General features: G+C 35.3%; 2 protein-coding genes across 2 annotated transcripts; both read right to left on the reverse strand.

Moving 5' to 3' along the window:
* Positions 1 to 215: 215 nt before the first annotated feature.
* On the reverse strand, positions 216 to 4,181 carry LOC140778064 (receptor kinase-like protein Xa21). Its single transcript, XM_073122598.1, has 2 exons — positions 1,034 to 4,181; positions 216 to 920 (listed from the first exon to the last, which is right to left on the reverse strand). Exons 1-2 carry the CDS (start codon positions 4,128 to 4,130, stop codon positions 547 to 549), a joined length of 3,471 nt encoding a protein of 1,156 aa, XP_072978699.1. The 5' UTR covers positions 4,131 to 4,181; the 3' UTR covers positions 216 to 546.
* Positions 4,182 to 11,811: 7,630 nt separating this feature from the next.
* Positions 11,812 to 18,598, reverse strand: LOC140758096 (UV-B-induced protein At3g17800, chloroplastic-like). The gene is made up of 3 exons (XM_073094125.1): positions 18,337 to 18,598; positions 17,369 to 17,652; positions 11,812 to 13,069 (listed from the first exon to the last, which is right to left on the reverse strand). Exons 1-3 carry the CDS (start codon positions 18,475 to 18,477, stop codon positions 12,301 to 12,303), a joined length of 1,194 nt encoding a protein of 397 aa, XP_072950226.1. The 5' UTR covers positions 18,478 to 18,598; the 3' UTR covers positions 11,812 to 12,300.
* Between the last annotated feature and the right edge of the window lie 331 nt (positions 18,599 to 18,929).

The raw sequence follows: 18,929 nt of genomic DNA on the forward strand, positions 1-18,929 counted from the left end.
CCATGTGGTCGGATCGTAATATATTACTATCATTTATCAACTTTTTTAAATTCATATTGCTTTGTAGTATTATTGTCTAGATGATTCTTTTTATCTTTTGGTTGGAAATCATATAGTGCATTAATTTGTTAGTGATTATGCTTTCACTAATGTGATGCTCAATTTCTTTGAGCAGTTAAGTAATCTGAATGAAAACCATTAATGATCTTTCGCCTTCTTTTTTGGTCTCAATTTCCTTATTCTTTCTTCTTCTTTTTCGTCCTCACAGCAGCAGATATTATTGAAAATTTTCAATGTTTCACCCTAAACCCTAAACCCTAAACATAGGACACATCAATCATACAAGTTTACACCATAAAATTCCACCTATAACTCATAATACTATATCAGAAATTCTCTATAAATATTCAAACAACATGAACTTACCCTTATTATGAGATTTATTTTTCCTTTCAGTCATCATGGAGAACACTTGTGTCGGTAGTTCTTTTATTTTTATATCTCAGTGGTTGCATCATTTCTCACAGAATTCATGCATGATGTTCCTCAACTGTCGCAGAAACTCTCCTTGATTTTAGATAACTCCTTAATGATATCTCCTGTTTGCATACGCTCCGCTGATAATTCCTTAGAACACAGAATGCCAATTCTAAGGACAGATGTTATGCAATTTATTCTTCTCCTCTTGATATCAACTCTTTTCTGTGCCTCCGGTTCTCCAAGTATGTCCTCTAAAGGTAGGTTTGGATCCATGACGTCAAACACTTGGTTTAGTAGTGCCATCTCAACATAGGTGTGAAGGCTAAGACCTTCTTTGAAAGAGACATCGGTGGGTCTCTTCCCTGTGAACATCTCTAGCAGGAGTATCCCATAGCTGTAAATATCGCCATGAGTGGACACTTTGTTAGCCATGCCGTACTCTGAAATAGTGATACTGCGTGTCAGTTCGAGTATGATCACATTAAATAGAGTAATTATAAAGATAATGACCAATTATAAAGATCATAAGAAGGAACTAAATCAAAAGGTGCACCTGGAGCAACATATCCAATTGTCCCTTTTAGAGCTGCTGAATTGGTTGATTTCTGAGAGGATAAACTAGCAGATGCTTCAAGGAACCTCGCCAATCCAAAGTCACCCACACGAGCAACCATGTCATCATCAAGAAGAACATTGCTAGGCTTAAGATCGCAGTGAACAATGGGAATTGGACCATGGTGGTGAAGATAATCCAATGCAGATGCCACATCAATGGCAATATTTAGCCTTTGGATGAAGCTCAGCTCTCGGCTTTGCTCCTCCACTTGTGGATGTAGCCATTGGTCTAGACTCCCATTAGGTAAATATTCGAAAACTAGAGCTTTGAAATCGTTACCTCTAAAATCAACACTTGAACAGGCTGTCAATATTTTGACAAGATTCCGGTGTCGAATGCATCTCAGCGTTTCACACTCTGCAGTGAAACTTCTAAGGGCTCCTCGTTGTTGGAGGTTAAGTACTTTTACAGCAACAACATTATGCTCTTTAGCATCTATGTTTCCTTTGTATACAGAACCAAAGCTTCCCACACCAATCAAATTAGTAGAAGAGAACCCTTCTGTTGCCCTTACCAGATCAGCGTAAGAGATCCACATGTATGGTTCACTTGAATGTGTCATATTTGATGGCTTCTTTCTTGACTTACGCCTCCAATATTGAGCTGCAGCAGTGAAAGAGAGGAGTATGATACAAGAGAGGAGTGCGGCAGAAACTGAGATGATCACTATCAGTTCGGGAGATGGATGCTTCTTCTTCTTCTTAGATGTCTTGACGGGGCATTGCGGCAACTCGAGTTCTGAGATGCCTCCACATAACATACTATTTCCAACTATTGAGATTGCACTTGCATTATTGAAAACTCCTCGTAATGGCACTTCACCCTCGAAATTGTTGAAGGAGAGATTCAGAGAGCTCAGTTCACTAAAAGTTGCTAGAAACTCTGGAATGGGTCCAGACAAGTTGTTACGCGAGAGATCTAACACCTGAAGGCCTCTCAATTGGCTTACAGAAGAAGGAATTGGTCCTTGGAATAAGTTTCCATCTAGATATAGATATTCCAAGATCTGACATTCACCAAGGGAGGTAGGAATTTGCCCAACGAATCTATTCTCTTGGAGATTAAGCTCTGCTAGATTCTTTAAGCTACCAACTTCTTGGGGGAGCAAGCCAGACAATAGATTGTGTGACAAGCGAAGATATATCGAGAGAGTAGAAATAAGGGAGACTTCTTTCGGTACAACACCAGTAAACCTATTATTTTCGAGGCCTAGCAGTTCAAGCGGACATCTTCCAAGGCTGGAGGGTATGTTCCCAGAAAGTGCATTGAAGCTGAGCTCAAGTTGGATCAGTTGAGTAAGGTTGCCAAATGTAGATGGGATCTCTCCAGACAAATTGTTTTGGTTTAGATATATGTTCTGTAACATCTCTAGCCTTCCTAGATTGGCAGGGATAGCACCTGTGAGGAAGTTACCACTGAAACCTATAGCATTTAAATTGACAAGGTTTACAATACCTACTGGTATGCTCCCTTCTATTTGGCTGTAGCTCACGTCTAACCACTCAAGACTGGTCGACAAATTACCTATTGCATTAGGCAGCACGCTGTTAAGTTTATTGTAACCGAGCTGCAGTACTCGTAGGTATGTGCAGTTCGACAAAGCAGTTAAGAAGCTCCAATCCTTTGCCTCTATCCGATTATTATCCACAGCAAGGAAGTATAAGCTCTTCAGAAGGCCAATACTTGGGGGGATGGCACCCGTGAATGAATTATACCTGAGTTGAATTGCTCCAAGCATAGAGGAATTAGACAAAGACGAGGGAATTGATCCATGAAAGAAGTTGTTGTTCAAGGCCAGAAATTGGAGACGTGGAAGCCGGAGGCCAATATCTAATGGTAACGAACCGACTAAGTTGTTCTGCTGCAAGTCCAGATGTTGGAGGGAGGAGAGGTTCCACAGCGAGGGAGGGATGCGGCCAACGAGATTGTTAAAAGCTAGAGTAACACCTCTGAGTTTAAGCATATTGCCGAGCGACGGTGGGATGCCGCCGGTGAGATTGTTTAAATATAGTTCAAGAGTCGTGAGGGACCGGAGGTTCGCCAGAGAAGAGGGGATTCTTCCGGTCAGATTGTTTAAGCCAATGTGTAGGAAATCAAGGGAGGAAAGATTGCCTAAAGATGGGGGGATGCCTCCTTGGAGGTAATTGCCTGCCAGAGAAAGAGTAGCAAGAGAAGAGAGCATGCTCATTGTGGAAGGAATGGGTCCGGATAGACTAGTATTATCAACAAGAAGAGACACCAATTTTGAGAGATTCCCTATCGAGTGGGGGATCGCTCCGGAGATACCATTCTCAGACAATTCCAGCGCTCTTAAATTTTGGAGCTTCCCTATCAAGTCAGGAATGGGACCTTGCAGTAGGTTGTAAGCCAGAGAGAGTCTCTCCAAGTTGACCAAGCCGCCAATCTCCAATGGAATGCCTCCTCCGATCTTGTTGTTCCTAAGATTGATGGATCTTAGATCGGAGCAGAGGCTGAGGTTAGACGGGATACTACCTCGGAGGTGGTTGCTATTTAGATGGAGGTTTTGTAGATAGGTGCAGTTCGAGATGGAAGCTGGGATACTCCCCTCGAGTGAATTGAAGCTTAGATTGAGAAGCTTGAGGTGAGAGAGAGAGCCGAGTTCGTGCGGGACAAGGCCATGGAGTTGGTTATTGGAGAGGTCGAGCGAGTTGAGGAACGTGAGGTTGGCTATGGACGGGGAGACGGAACCGGCCAGATCGAGAGAATTGAGAACTATGGCCGTGACGCGATGCCGGCGGTGACCGCGCTTGCCGCAGGCCACGCCTCCCCATTGGCAGAAATCAGGGGATGATGCATGAACATCCCACGAGGCCAAGGCTCCAGATGGGTCGGAAAGAAGAGACTTGATAGAGAGGAGGACGAGACCATCGGAAGAAGAAGTAGTAGTATCGTTTAAGGCGAACAACGGAGTAGTAACTAACGAGAACAAAAGGACGACGTACAAAAAGTTTAGCGGCGAAAGGAGTTCTCTTCCGATGGCGCAGCAGGGGAGAAGTCTAAGCTCCATGCACATTAATGTAGCAGAACCATGAACACAACGTGGAAGAGGAAGACGAAGAGGAAGAGATCAAGAGAGAGAGAGAGTATATACCAGATATGATCAAGTTGAGTATCGATTAAATAGAGTTGCATTTCCTTGCGTAGGACATGACGATTGATTCCATGACAAACAAACAAAGACTTCAAAGACTTCAAAGTCGATCGGAGTCTTTTCAGTTTGAAAGGAAGACTTATTTGGTTATGATGGGGCCACACGTCAGGACTCAGGATGGTAATCGACAAACTATAATAAATGTGATGATCTATGACTATTTTAACTCTGACCCTAATTCTTATTACATATTTAATTTATTTTAAAACTTAAATATAACATTAAGTGTGTTTGAACATTACTAACCCAATAAAAGTTTAATAAATTTTAGAGAGACATTTCTATATAAATTATTTTTCGGTTTAGCAATTTATATAGGAATTTATCCCTCACAATTAATCAATTTTTTTTAGAAAATTTAAATTTTATATAAATCACTGACACATAAAATAATTATTTAGAATAGCTAGTAGTAGATTTGGAAATAATCTTTAGATTAACTATATTTTTATCCCTCTTATTTTTGAACAAAAATTAATTTAATTTTCTAGTCTTTGTTTGCACTTTTGACTAAATTAAACTATTATAAAAACCCTATCAACATTAGCAGAATAATTTTTTGATGATTTTAAGAGTCTAGTCTAATTAAAGCCTTTCAACTAGTTCTGGACAATTTAAATTATTGGCAATTTTCTTATATCCCAATTTTATTATTTTTAGCTAGCTTCTTTGATATGAATAATTAATTAATTAGGATTAAATATATTTTATTCATCGGTATTTTGGCATAAAATTAATTTACTCTCTCTCTCTCTCTACTTAATTTTGTTTCACTTAATCATTCCCTACTTATAATTAATGTAAAAGTAGTGATGTCATTCAATAGAATATTTAAAATTATTGCAATATTCATATTATTTTTTTGGACAATAATCTATTAATCTATTGTGAGAGCAAGTTTTTTATTTAAATTTGATTAAATATTAATTTCAACCTATTTCTTACTTTATGGGTATTCTAGCTGGTCAGCTATTTTTAGAAGTCTTTTTTAAGTCTTAGAATCATTAATTTTGACAGAAAATTTAATATTTTCCATATTAGTCATATAAAAAGGGTAATTAAGTGATATAAATTATAAGGGGATAAATAATTTTTCTATTAATTATTATAATAAGCTATGGTCAATATTATAAGACTTTTCCAATGACTACCTTGAACATAGTTTTGAGCAAATTTTTAATTTTTAAAGACATCAAAGGCTTGACCCAACAACAAAAAAAAGAAAAAAAAGTCAACTCTATGAATTTATATTAATCTATTAGATTAACAGTGACGTTTACCAAATTTATATTATTAAACAAAGTTGGTCGGTTTATTATTCAAATGATTGATAAGCCTCAACAATGTTAACAAGATGTTTTTTTAGGGTTTATTTTCTTTTGCATGCATATCCCTCCAAAGTTACTCATCTACTAATATTTTATCCTAGAAATTTATTTTCCTGTGTATATACCTTTCAATTTCTTTGAGTTTTCTTGACTGTTACAAGTTAAAATCATAGTAGTTTAACAAATGAAAACAAATAGAATGAAAATTATTTATGTCTTTTTATAATTAACTTAATAAAATGTTAACTTTTTTTGTTAGGTTTAAGTGGCATCCATGCCAAAAAATAAATAAATAAACTCTATAAGAGGTATCATTATATATATATATATATATATATATATTTGAATTTTTTCAAAATCTTTAGTTTCAGTAAGATAAATTTGCATTTATTTGGATTTGAATCTCATACACTTAGTCATAACAAGTAGGCTTTGTGAAAAATGCCACGAGATAATGCCCGCTAAATGATCAAAATAGTTTGGTGCTCAGTTAAATTTGATAGCAAAACTAATAGTCCTACTTTAATCATAAGTACATAGACTGACTTAAGATTTTTTAAAATACAGAGAGTAAGTAATTTTAAGTATAAATATATAGTCATAAAATATATTTGGCCTAAATTAATATTATCAAGTCAACTATTAATGAGTCTCTTTGACCCTTTTGAACGAGAATTTAAGGACTAAGATGATGTAGGATCAAAAGATAGTAGAGTAAATTCGGTCTATTTAAGTATTACTATATTTAATCTGAAATTACTCCCAGCAAAGACATCACTATGAACAGCTTTGATTTATTTCATAGCATTTATTATGAATATCTATGTTCATATGCTTTATAAAGATGGAGAAAATGAGAAGAAAAGAAAACATCAACCAGGAAACTATTTGAATCGAAACCAATCCTAATATTAATTAACCACATCTACCTCTAAGATGGAAGAACCTTCAAACATTCTCCATGACATATCCTACAGCATCCATGCAGTTGTTCCACAGACCAAGAATGAGGTTGCCAACCAGCTCAGATGCACCACCAACAACCTGAGTAAAAATCTCACCCAACTCTTCCACCCCGGCCTTCGACATCTCCAGCAACTCCCCCACCGCCGACGAGGCGAGCTCGACGGACCCCGTCGCCGCGCTACCGATGAGCTCGACGAGGCTCGAGACGGCGGACGTAAGAATGTCGACGGCCAGCCCGGCGGCGTACTCTCCGGCCGACTTGAATGCTTCTCCCATGCGTTCTATTACGCCGCTGCCGGCATAGGAAGGAACCTTGAGGAGTTGAAGCAAAGCTACTATAAACATGGCCGCGATCCTGAAGACAAGGAAAGTTGCCATGTCTATGAATGAGCTCAAGGACCAGAGTATTAGCCTTAGCAAGACAAGCGCCATAGCTTAGCTTAAGCCTTCTCTCTTATTATCTCTAAAGGAGGAAGGAAGGTGAACTGGAGTAGGATAAGAGGAAAGGAGGAGAGACAAAGCTTCTAAGCACTTAGGAAGCTTTTAATATTTCAGACATAAAGTATAGGATTTGGTGCATACCAAGCACTTCACTTCCACTCTTATTGCCCAAAACTCTCCCTTTTTTTTTCTTGGGTGTTTAAATAATTGCCTCCAAAATCTTTTAAAATACCATAATTGTCACTAAAATTAAATCATTGTGCTATTTTTACTTAGATCTGAAGTAAACTATTTTACCCTTGTATAGATTATATACAATAGTTTAAATGCTATCAAAAATTATTGATAAATATTTTATGTTATAAACTTAAAAAGAGAGAGAAAGAGAGTATTTTAGTTATTTATACATGTTTAATATGTTAGGAATATTTTGTCAAACACTAATCATAAATTCATAATGGTAAATTTGAAAGAGTCCAACATTTTAGTAGCAATTTTAATGATGTGATGGAAAACAATGATATTTTGAAAGTTTTTTTTTGCTTAATTAGAACAGAAGTTTTTATAATTTTGCAATTCAGATCTGATTAATTTAAACGAACCAATCTATAACAAAATAATATTAGAAAATGAACACTCTGTTAGAGATGCTAAGATTAAGTTCTAAAATATTTAAAATATATACTTTTGTATGGCAGTCTTCAAGAATGTTTTGATTTTTTAATCAATGGCATAGAATATACTGAGAAATGCTGCTTGCTTATCAGAGGTAGTTTCTTGCTAATATGTCTGCAAAAGGAGGGATTTTTCTGCAAAAGAGCTTAAAAGAAGTGGTGATATGTGCAAGAAAACGAGTAAAACTTTGTTGACCATAGAGTATACTCAACAACCGTTGACTTAATTATACTAATTCCTTCTCTTAGTTTATTTATTTACCTTTATTTTTGCATAAATGGCACTCCGAACTTAACTATATTAGTTAACATTTTATTAAGTTAATCCTAAAAAGACACAAATAAATCTATTTAGTTTTATTTTTATGTTAAATTACTATGATTTTAACCTATAGTTGCCAAGAAAAAAAATTTAATTTGGAGAACAAAGAATCTTGTTAACATTTCTTAGGCAAATTAGTGATTGACTAATGAACCGGTCAACTTTGTTTAGTAACATAAATTTGATTAAGGTCACTATTATCTAATAGACTAATATAAATTAGTTCACCTAATTTCGTCCAATTCGATTCATATCACCAATTGAGTTCTTTCTTGGATTCTGATTGGACCAAACCTTTGTCACATCTTTAGAATATGAAATATTTATTAAAGACCAAGTTCAAGGTCAATTATTGGAAAGAAGATAACTTACAATAATGTAAATATTATTACATAAGCAAATTGCCAATAATTTAAATAGTGCATAGTTAGGTGAAAGGCTTTAACAAATAATGCCTCTCTAAATTTAATATATATATATATATATATACTTTTCAAAAATCTTATTTTTTTTAATAGGGATACTATTTGGAGTTAATTAACTGTTAAAATTTAAATAATTTATATCTAAAATTATGAAACTATACTTATTCTAGTTTCCATAAAGTTTTCTTAGTTATGAGTATTTTTATCTTTTTTTCGTAAAATAATTAAGACAACTTGAAAAGTAACGGGCATATTTTTTTTAAATAACTTATATTTTGAGATATAAATTGAAGGGTACATGTTACAGATCGGTCTAATCCGATCCGCAATGATTCCGGACCGGATAAAGTACATAACTTTTAAGGGGATTTGCGAACAATTTAACTAATAGATATTCTTGAATTTTAGATATATTGTTGCTCTTGGAGAGAGATTTTCAACGAATCCAAGATCATAGGACTCGGACGGCTAGATCTCAAGATATCGACTAAACGGTGGTCGAAGGTCAATTAGATCCTAGCTTAATAACCTACCAATAGCTAGATAGATACTAAGTTTAGTTCTTAGTGTGAAGGGGGAGAAGTTATTGTAGAAAAGGAAAGTTAGAAGCTGAAAGAGGCCGACTAAAAACTTCGGCAGAGGAAGAAGGGATATGGGAGAGGGCGTCAGTAGCTAGAGACAAATAGAGAAGGAGATAAAGACCAAAGGCAATTTTAATATCCTCCTCCAATTAGGGTTTCCTTATGCTCACCCTAAGAACTCCTCAACTAAGTTAAACAACTCCAAGCAACGCTAACAAATCCTAACAAAACCCACACTTTTGCCGCGGTGCCTTCGAACGCGCCCGATCACCTTCGAACGTAGAATTTCCATTCTATATCGATGCGAACGTTGTGTAGGCATTCAAACGGCTCAATTCCGTTCAAATGCGTTATTTACGTTTTCTGTTTTTGCGAACGTGATGCAGGCATTCGCACCCCCCGTTAGAACATTATCTCTACGTTCAAATGCGCCCCGGCAAAAGTAGTTTTATTGCTTCTAACAAACTCAACTAGATAACTAGATAACTAGATAAATAAGCTTATCCCAATGTCATGCGTGGAGTCAATATGAATCGAATCGTATCATTACACAAGCAAAAAAAAAACCTTAATCAAATGTAAAAGTTTAAATATCTATATATATATATATATATAGTTTCTCTTATGTAAGTCACGTGTGTTTAAATGCTTTCTTTCGCTAATAATTTAGAATAATTATTTAGTTTGAACTTCTAAATTCTCACAAGTAAAGTGGGTGTCTTAACTACAGGGTAATTCATAGAAATATATTTAGACTTATTTATTATAATTGAGTTAATTATATTTTGGCCCTATCAATCTCTATATAAATAGTTTTCTCTATAACTTTACTCTCTTAATTATTCAAAATCATCACCTAAGTCCTTCTATTAGTATACTTACAGAATTTTTAATAGAAACCCACCATATGCACGGACTAAAATTTCATATTTTGCTCCAATTCTAACTTAACACTGAAAACTCTAATCTAGAATTTGTTTGGAATGAGTGTAGCAGTTGAAGAAAATTAAGTGTTTGGTTGTAAGCTAGGAAAGTAGTGTTATTATTATTACTTATATGATATAAAAAGTGAAAAGATTGTTATCTTAAAGAAAAATTAAGAATATGTCATATAAATATATGAAAATGCTCACTTTGAAAGATGTTGAAACTTTTGTTTTGGAATATGGTTTTTATATTAATGTTTTAATTTTTTTTCAAAGAAGTCTACAGAATTGCAAGCTAAGCCCATAAGAAAAAGGTTACTCCAAGGTATAGAAGCGGACATTGCAAGTCAGCACTCATCGCTGAAACTATGGCGCTAAAGGAAGCTATATTCTGCTCAGGCAGAAAAGGTTACTCTAAGGTGTGCCTTGAGTCTGACTCAACCGTCTTGGTCGGCATTCTGAAAGATGGACACCAGCCGCCTTAGTCAATTGCCTCTATAATCAATGATATCAAAAACCTAACTAGCATTTAACAGTTGTAAAATTACTCATACATCTTGTCAAGCTAATCTTGATGTTAATTGGCTTGCAAAAAAAAAAAATAAGCCTCAGCTTTAGGTGTACTTGGGATGAGGAATTTCCTTCTGAACTTGTTCAAACTTTGGTCTCCGATTGCTCGGGAGATTTTGTGCCCAATTAATATCTTAATATAATCATTTTCTTTAAAAAAAATTTAAAACAAAAAGCCCACAAGAAAAATGTATAGTGTTTTTTTTTTCATTTGTAAGCTTGCAAACCCTAGAGTAAAGTTATTAATATTTTATTATTATTATTATTAAAGAACTTGTAGGAGTTTATAAGTATGCAAGCAATTTTTCTTTAAGAAATCCTATCCGCAAGCAAAAGTGTTAAGTTTTCTGCAAATAAATCATTTGCATATTTACGAGCTTATGATGTGACATGAAAAAGTTAAAAAAAAAGAAAATATTTTGGAGAAAAATTAAGGATATGTGAGAGAATGTGAAATAGAAGTGTTATTATTATATTTGATGTGATATGAAAAAAATATTAAAAAATATATATTGATTTTGGAGGCAAGTTAAGAATGTTAATAACGAAATATTATTATTGAATTTGTAAAAAAAAAATGTATGTCAATTCAAATGTAAATTATGATTTGAGAACAATTCAGACATACTCTCTTTTTAGTTTGGTTAGGGATAAATTACTGTTTCTTTACTAAATATAGTTAGTGGTTGCTAATTAAGTATAAAACCTCTTCTCTATGCATGGATTATAAGATTAAAGGCATGATATATAAATATTATGAAGATAAATTTATAATATATATTATTAGTCTGTTATCTAACAACTTAGAATTTTATATCAACCGGTAATCTAACATATAAACCCTACTATTTTCTATGTGGGTCTTCAACCTTTTGTTCTCCTCCTCTTTCTCATTCTCCCAAAATCTAGCCTAATTAAATATAAATCCCACCACGAGCACCACACTAATTAACACATAATCCCAGTATTCCTCCTCTTTCTTCGTAGAGGGACGTAAATTAGATTAATATCCCAACTAATTAATCCATTGAGAGCAAATGGATTGAGCTTTCTTAAACAAAAGTACCTCTATTTGGCAGAGAAAATACTAATGGAGCTTTTCTTCTTAACTCCAATAAAGCAATTATCTTAATCATGAAATTACATTTAAATTTGTATCTTGTGAGAAGGTAAGATTCGATTTGATCATTAATTTGGTATTTGGAAGCTTGGCGAATGGCAATTTTTCTGTCCTTGAGAATGTATAATCCTTTTGTAACAAAAATATTAAAAATAAAGTATAAAGCATAAACAGTAGATATAACATCCACAAGTCCAAGTATTATATCACTTGCTATGGATTGTAAATTTTGTACATCTCAGTCTAGCCTGTTGATAATGCTTCCAATAAACATATATTCACAATAAAGACATAACATTTTAGGTAGGCAAAGTCAGAATCTGAGGCAACAAGAGATTTTAGGTGACCCCATTTTGATAAACAGAATCAGTTGAGTTCATGACTAACCAGAATCATCTTCACACTCAGAATTCTTCAATCTTCACGATGACCGGTGAAATAAAAATGATTCAGCAAAGCCTAAAATTTCACTTTCTTCATCAGCTTCATTCAAATTTCATCTCTCTGATCAAGTTAAAAGGTTAAGCCGACGAACAATCTTGGGCCTCCCAGAAGGAGCTGGAAGTCATGGAAACGACAGCCTTCATTGCTAGAGAAATTACGAAAAAGAAGCTAAATTCTGACAAACCATTGCTCTGTATTTACAGATCGCTAACCATCTTTCAGCAACTTGTTCTTCTTAGCTCTCCTTTAATTTGTAAATCGTATCAACGTGCCCTTCCGCATCCCAAAGAAAAGAACCGAATGCAACAGCTTCTAGCACCAACCGTTTCAGTCCGGAAGATGTGACAGTGATCACCTCATTGTTTGCAAGTGTGTTCTTGTCGTGGTCTCCAAACAGAGCCCAGCTGTGATTCTCAATTAGATTAGTAGCTTCTTGAGACCGCAGCTTTGCACATAACTGCAAAGTCTTCGAATCAAAACCCATCATGTAACCCCTCAGCTTCTGGGCCTTTACTCTTGCATCAGATCTAGAATGTGAGGAAGATGCCATATTGGCAGAACAGCCAAGGGCCACCAAGTTCTCCTGTTCTTGGTTCCCAAGATGTGGAAATTGACAATTCATCTGTGCAAGGTTAAGATCTAGCTGATGCCTAAGGGAGACGGACTTCATAAAGTATCCATACATAATGGATGCAGCATAAACCCGGCCTAAATGTAGCCTCTTAATACCACACATCAACAAGTTCGCTTTGGAGTCAGATTTACATGTCATTCTGATGACATTGGAGAGATGTTCTCTTACCATTTCTAGTACCTCCAATCCATGAATGGATTCCAAGTCTTCATCCTTTGATGACCATATTTCTAGTCTTCCATTGTTCATTATCTTGTATAGATTAGGAACCATAGGGACCTTAATTTGAGTAAATTTGTAGACAATCAACATGTACATGACATCCTGGATGGAAATCTGGCACTCCTGATCCTTCATTTCAGCTATTCTCCTGGTTTTACATGATATTATGCCAGCATCAGTTATCTTCAGGTATTTAATATGCCTCATTAAGCATGAGAAGAAAAGTTTATCAGTTAGGATGATTCATATGGTAAGAAATGACAAAAATACGACGCGTCATACTTATCCCAATATGATCTCTATATAAAATTCTGCTAGAATATATAGTTGCATGAAATTCCCAATTTTACTTTCACAAATCAAATATCACATGCCTCCAGGACTTTTTAAATTTACATCAGGTGATGCAGAATAGGCAGCAACTATGGTTCTTCCAAGCTATACTATTGTAGGATGCGTAAAATATTAACCGATGCCAACCACTTATAGTAGACATCTTGCAGCATGACTTGGATAAGCAGATACTATAATATTTATGGACGGCACTGGACAAAGTGTCCATGACATTTTAACCAATATTAACCACAGTATTTTCACCCTGCATAACTTGAGTTAAGACAAGAAGAGGAAGATTGCAAGAAAGAAAAGAAAGACATAGTGAGAAAGGTTAGAATTCTGAAAGAGAAAAGAGGAAAAACTCCAGCATCTATTATATACATATATGTTTACTAATTATATGTGTGTGTCTTAAAATTTTAGAAAACATTTCAATGCCTTGTAAGCCATTGGTTGTGCCTTAGGATTGTAAAACACTAATCCCAAGGTGGAGAGAGAATGCTTCCAACCTTTTCCATCTCGGAATTGGGCTTTTGAAGTCCCAAAGTGTTCTCAAAGTCTAAAAAAGGTGTTCAATCTATTCACAAATATGATTACATGTCATAATGTAACAAAAATGTAAAAGAAACTAAATGCAAGAGAAAGAGAAAACTATTTTATTTCTAACAAAAACAAATTTTAATCAAGGATTTTAAACTAATAGCAAATGGAGGATTTATTAAAAGAGGGCATATTTCCTTATTGTTGTTTGGAGATTAGTTATATAGTCACTAATGTCTGGAATCCCAATCTTTTGAGGAATTGCACATGGTTAGAGGATCAGATTTGAATAGAATAGTTCTGTTAAGATGTGCCACAGATTTGTTAGTAAAGGTACTAATTAGCATTATACAATTAGACAACTGAAAACTATAGTTATGCAAGCTAGAGATAATGAGTTGAAAGCAGGCAGGTGCACCGCTAGCCCCCATGGCTTCACCTGTGTGCATACCTGAGTTGATAATTTTAAAACTGGGAAAAATTTAAACACTTTTGTAGTTATTTCATTGATCTCCAAATTGTAAACAGAGCTATCCCAATGTGGAGGATATAAAGTACTCATTTTATTTGATCTGGAGGTGCATCCAATGGCTATAAAAGTGTTAAATCTTTAGAGGAGGTTTTAACATATAGTTTGTAATCTAGACGTTGAACACATGCTTATATTACATAGCAATCATAGCTATATCCATATATCTGGGCTAGACTAGAGATTCTACATTAAATCTTTGGAAAAAGATGTTACATCTTTCTAGCCACTGAATGCAACTCAACATTCAGAGTACCTCTGTTTCAAAGATGAGAGAAACCCTTTATTTCTGCCAAACAAGGAATCAATGGCCTATATCATTAAATGTGGGCTTGGATGGCCTCTTATTCTAATATGAGATTGAAGTGCTACGTTTCGACTGTGTGAGGAAAGATCATTGGACAAATAATGGTTCACCGACATCTTATACTGGTCGGTGGAGCAAATATCATACTCCCTAAGTTCACCTATCTGTTGTCACTTTTGGTGTTAACAGTTTGTCAGTAGGCATGATGGGCTAGAAAGAGGCAGCGAATGTAGATCCTAAAATTGGCCAATCTTGATCCAAACCTAAAATCTGTCTTGTGATTGGTTTTGGTCTGGGATCAGCCAGTTTCAGCTGTATCGGTCATTCCATCTCGACCATATCGGCCAAAACTAATCTTTTTTAAGATTCAAATTAAATCTAAAATATAACTAACCTAGAAGGCATTAGTAATTGATGTCCTCCAACTTTCTTCTTTTCAATTTTTTAGTTTTTACTCACAATTTCTCACCCGCACTCTCCTCCCATCCTCACACTTCACTGAGCTCATTCGGTGGCCGATGCGATTAACCCCTCCGGCTACTCCACACGTTGGTGAACTCAGGTGAGTTTTTTGTTCTCATTTTTGTTCTCTCTTTTTCACCCACTTTTTAACTTCTCTTTTCTTACTACTAATAATAATTTTCAAGTGTAGAAGTTTATCAAATTTAAGTTAAAATTCATTATAGTTTTGACTGAGTTTTTTCTTTAATTTTTAAATTTTATATGTGAGTAATTTTTATTTTCTCATATTCTGTTATTTTTATAATTTTTTTAAAAAAATTCTGCATTATAAATAACATTTAAAATTTTACGTAATTAAAAATAGTTTGATCTGATACAGCCGATATGACTAATACAAATTATTTTTTCTAACAGCTAATCCCGATTCAAACACTTAATTCAAAATCTTGTATACAACACCTACCACCCAAAGAGAGAAAAAGAGGGGGAGAGAGAGGAGAGAAGGAAGGGTACTAGTGCAATCTCTCCTCATTTTGTCATCCTCTTTCTTAATCCAATATTATCCTCCAAACAATAGCCTCCACTTTACCTAGCAAGTAAAACCCTTGGAATATATTATAAAAATAGTTAACTCCATCAAAAAATCTTTTCCATCGAAATTCAAATTGTTCTCTAAAGTCATATAAATTTTTTACAAATGAATTTTTTTTCCAATAAGCAAAGTTTTTGGACTATTCTTAGCCTATATTTTATATGGGTCCATTTATTCATTTGTCCACAATATAACTAATTTTTCTGACAAGAGAGGTCCTAAAAGAACATTCTTTGATCAAAATTTTCCACTATGCAATTAACCGAACTCAATTTTTTGATAGACGAATTAACCGAACTCAATTTTTTGATAGACGAATAATTCATGGAATTACAAATGGTGTTGTTTGAGCTTGAAGAAAGCCTTCGCTATGGGAACTCACCTGGGATTACGATATTGATGACGACACCAGATGAAGCCCACACTACAACGTAAACTGATCAATAGGTTCATGGATGAGGGAGAGCGAAAGAGGTTCATGGATGAGGGAGAGCGAAAGAGGTTCCTGGATGAGGGAGAGCGAAAGAGGTTCATGGTAGTGGTGGAAACAAAGTCCTCACCACCAGAATGCTAGCATGGTGAAGGTTGTGTGATAGGTTCATGGAGGAGAGGAAGAGAGTTGGAAGAGGTTTGATCATGAAACAAGAGTCCTTAAAAACCAAAGGAAAAGAAACAAAAAAATGAGCTCAGATTGGACATTTTATTTGCAGGAACATGCTATTTTCTATGGGGATCTTTTCCAACAAAATGTTCCCTAAACAGCTATATAGGAGACAATTCCTATTCACTCGAAACTATATTAAATCCAGTTTGAGCTTGGCTTGAGCTCTTGTCCGGTTAAAACTTGTTGGGTCAAGGTTGGCCCAGTATAATCAAGCAGGCCTGAGCTCAACTCTTCAGGGTGAACAAGAAGCACATGCAAAGTGGGGCTCAAATAGAGAAGGGCGCTCTACAAGATTGATTGAGATATAAAATACTAACAAGTAGGAGAAATTCCTAATGTTCTAGAAGAGACAAGATGAAAGATTGAGAAATTCCTAATGTTCTAGAGGAGACAAGATGAGAGATTGAGAAATTCCTAATGTTCTGGAGGTTTGAACAGTAGGCTTTTATCAAACAAATAAGGGTGTTACCAACTGCACTAAAACAACTTATCTACTTTGGCAATGTATAAGTATATTAATAAATTCTATATGCACCTTACGAGCTAAATCAAACTGAGCTAGAGAGACCCAAGGCTAGCATGATCTTGGCTTGTTTATTAATTAGCTCAAAGTCAGGTAATTTAATAAATGAGAGAGCTCGAGCAGTTCACGAGTTGATGATCTTTTTTCACATCCCTACTTACTAGTCAAAACTCCTGTATGCCCATTTGTATATTCTTTTACAGCCCTACTTAATAGTTCATGCGGTTTCTCCAAGTTGGACACATGATTTAGGTACACTAATTTTTGACAGTCACTTAGAGAGAAATAAGAAAACTGCGTATATACATAAATAGGAATGCATTTACAACTATAGATGCATGTGCAACAAAATTGGGAAAATATATATGTGAAAATATAGGAATTTGTGGAATTTGGAAGTCTTCAGATACAAATTTTAAATATGCTTTAAGAACAATTCTTAGATTGAAGACCTGTTAAAGAATCTATGGAAAAGAAATGTTACTAATACTGACCTATGAAGGGAAGACTCAGGAGAGCCGATGCTATTTTCCCAGCGAGCAAAGGCACTCTTTCTCTCAGTCGCCAATTCTTCAAGCTGCTCTGCTGCAGCAAACGGAAAGATATGAGGTTGGCTCTTCAGTATACCACACAAGAAGTTTCCTTCTGCCGATTGCGGCTCAAGTGGTGTACCCACACTTCTTGATTCATATTCATCATGCTGTGCACTAGCAACTATACTGAGTGTTGAAGTCCTTCCGCTAGTAAAACTGCAGCTCTGATTGAATTTATAAACACCCTGTATCATCAAAAGTTCACATAGCACAAAAATTAGTCATGCAAAGACAGAAATAGAATAAGGTATAGGATAAATTTCATTTCTGGCTTGTCATACTTATAGGAAAAGTGAAAAAGCCTCACGATATTGCCAATGTTTCAAGTGATATCCTGTATGACCCATTAGCTCAATAAAAGGACAGTCAAACTTGTCCTAGGACAAAACCACCCAAGATGCATCCAGCAATCCAGTCATTGTATACTGATACTTAAACTAAGAAATATCCAATTTTCCACATCAAAGAGGAGAAATTTTCTTATCGAATAAACTAAAGATTTTGGTCAAAAATTATACAAGTATCTTGAGTCTAGAAACATAAAATCCTGAATCATTCATCAAGGAGAAAATTCCTAATCTCATGACTGCTCTCTTTGACTTCCTCAAATCCATTTCTATGTCGGAGTCGTGTCTCTCCAGATGAACTTTAAAATCTTCGAATTAGAAGAGCATTGCAACCTTGGAGGTCAAAAACTACAAACTCAATACGAATCTGACCACCATACCAGCAGCCACCAATCATACCATCACAAGCCACAGGATGCGAAGTTGACCAAAAAGAAAAAGAAAAAAAAACAATAATAATCTTTCCTTCCATCCCAAAACGGCACCTTTCTATGAGAAAAACATATGGAAAGGGGATTAGACCTGGAAATCCAAAGAAAGGCGAGCCGACCCCAAAGATCCAAGCTTAGCGAAGGAACTCCTACGACAGAGATAAGACCTCCGAGGGCTCACCACCAAACCCAAGGAGAGAGATGCTACCTTGACGCGAACACAGCAATCCATGGGAGACCCGCAACCCAGATTGGATAAGGGAAATCTCAGAGAGATTTCGTCGAACAGGTGGAGGGCAAAGGTGGGAGAGGGGGGGTGAAGGGGGCGGATAAGAACAGAGATTAAGAACGCAAACGCAGTCTCTTTGTTGGTCTTAAAGGACTGATGATATCTTGTCAGTTGTCACGTTGCTTATACCTCGTTGGTCTTCGGCTGGGCATATGAAACGTGTCAAAGCTCCATTGGATAAGGAAGAAGATCTCTTTTGGCTAAGATTATCGCTGGGTGTATTTTATACAGGAGAGGATGTAAATAGTACATACTGCAAAATAGAAATTGGGAAAATTAATAATTGGAAAATTAATTTACACTATTATTGATGCGAAATTAAAATAATAATGTTTTATATTTCATAAAAAACTATGATAAATTTAGGCTCAAATACCGCCTAATTTTATGTCTTA

The sequence above is a fragment of the Typha angustifolia genome, chromosome 3 (assembly GCF_048772165.1).
Source record: "Typha angustifolia cultivar Huaian chromosome 3, ASM4877216v1, whole genome shotgun sequence".
NCBI lineage: Eukaryota > Viridiplantae > Streptophyta > Magnoliopsida > Poales > Typhaceae > Typha > Typha angustifolia.

What these genes read in the sequence shown, in the direction of transcription:
- LOC140778064 (XM_073122598.1), bottom strand. Translation starts at nt 4,130, where the DNA reads ATGTGCATGGAGCTTAGACTTCTCCCCTGCTGCGCCATCGGAAGAGAA. An exon ending in AATTGGATATGTTGCTCCAG is followed by an intron (nt 921 to 1,033) that starts GTGCACCTTTTG and finishes TCACTATTTCAG; the next exon opens with AGTACGGCATGGCTAACAAA.
- LOC140758096 (XM_073094125.1), bottom strand. Translation starts at nt 18,477, where the DNA reads ATGGATTGCTGTGTTCGCGTCAAGGTAGCATCTCTCTCCTTGGGTTTG. An exon ending in GCCTTTCTTTGGATTTCCAG is followed by an intron (nt 17,653 to 18,336) that starts GTCTAATCCCCT and finishes TTGATGATACAG; the next exon opens with GGTGTTTATAAATTCAATCA. An exon ending in CCTGAGTCTTCCCTTCATAG is followed by an intron (nt 13,070 to 17,368) that starts GTCAGTATTAGT and finishes ATGTAAAACCAG; the next exon opens with GAGAATAGCTGAAATGAAGG.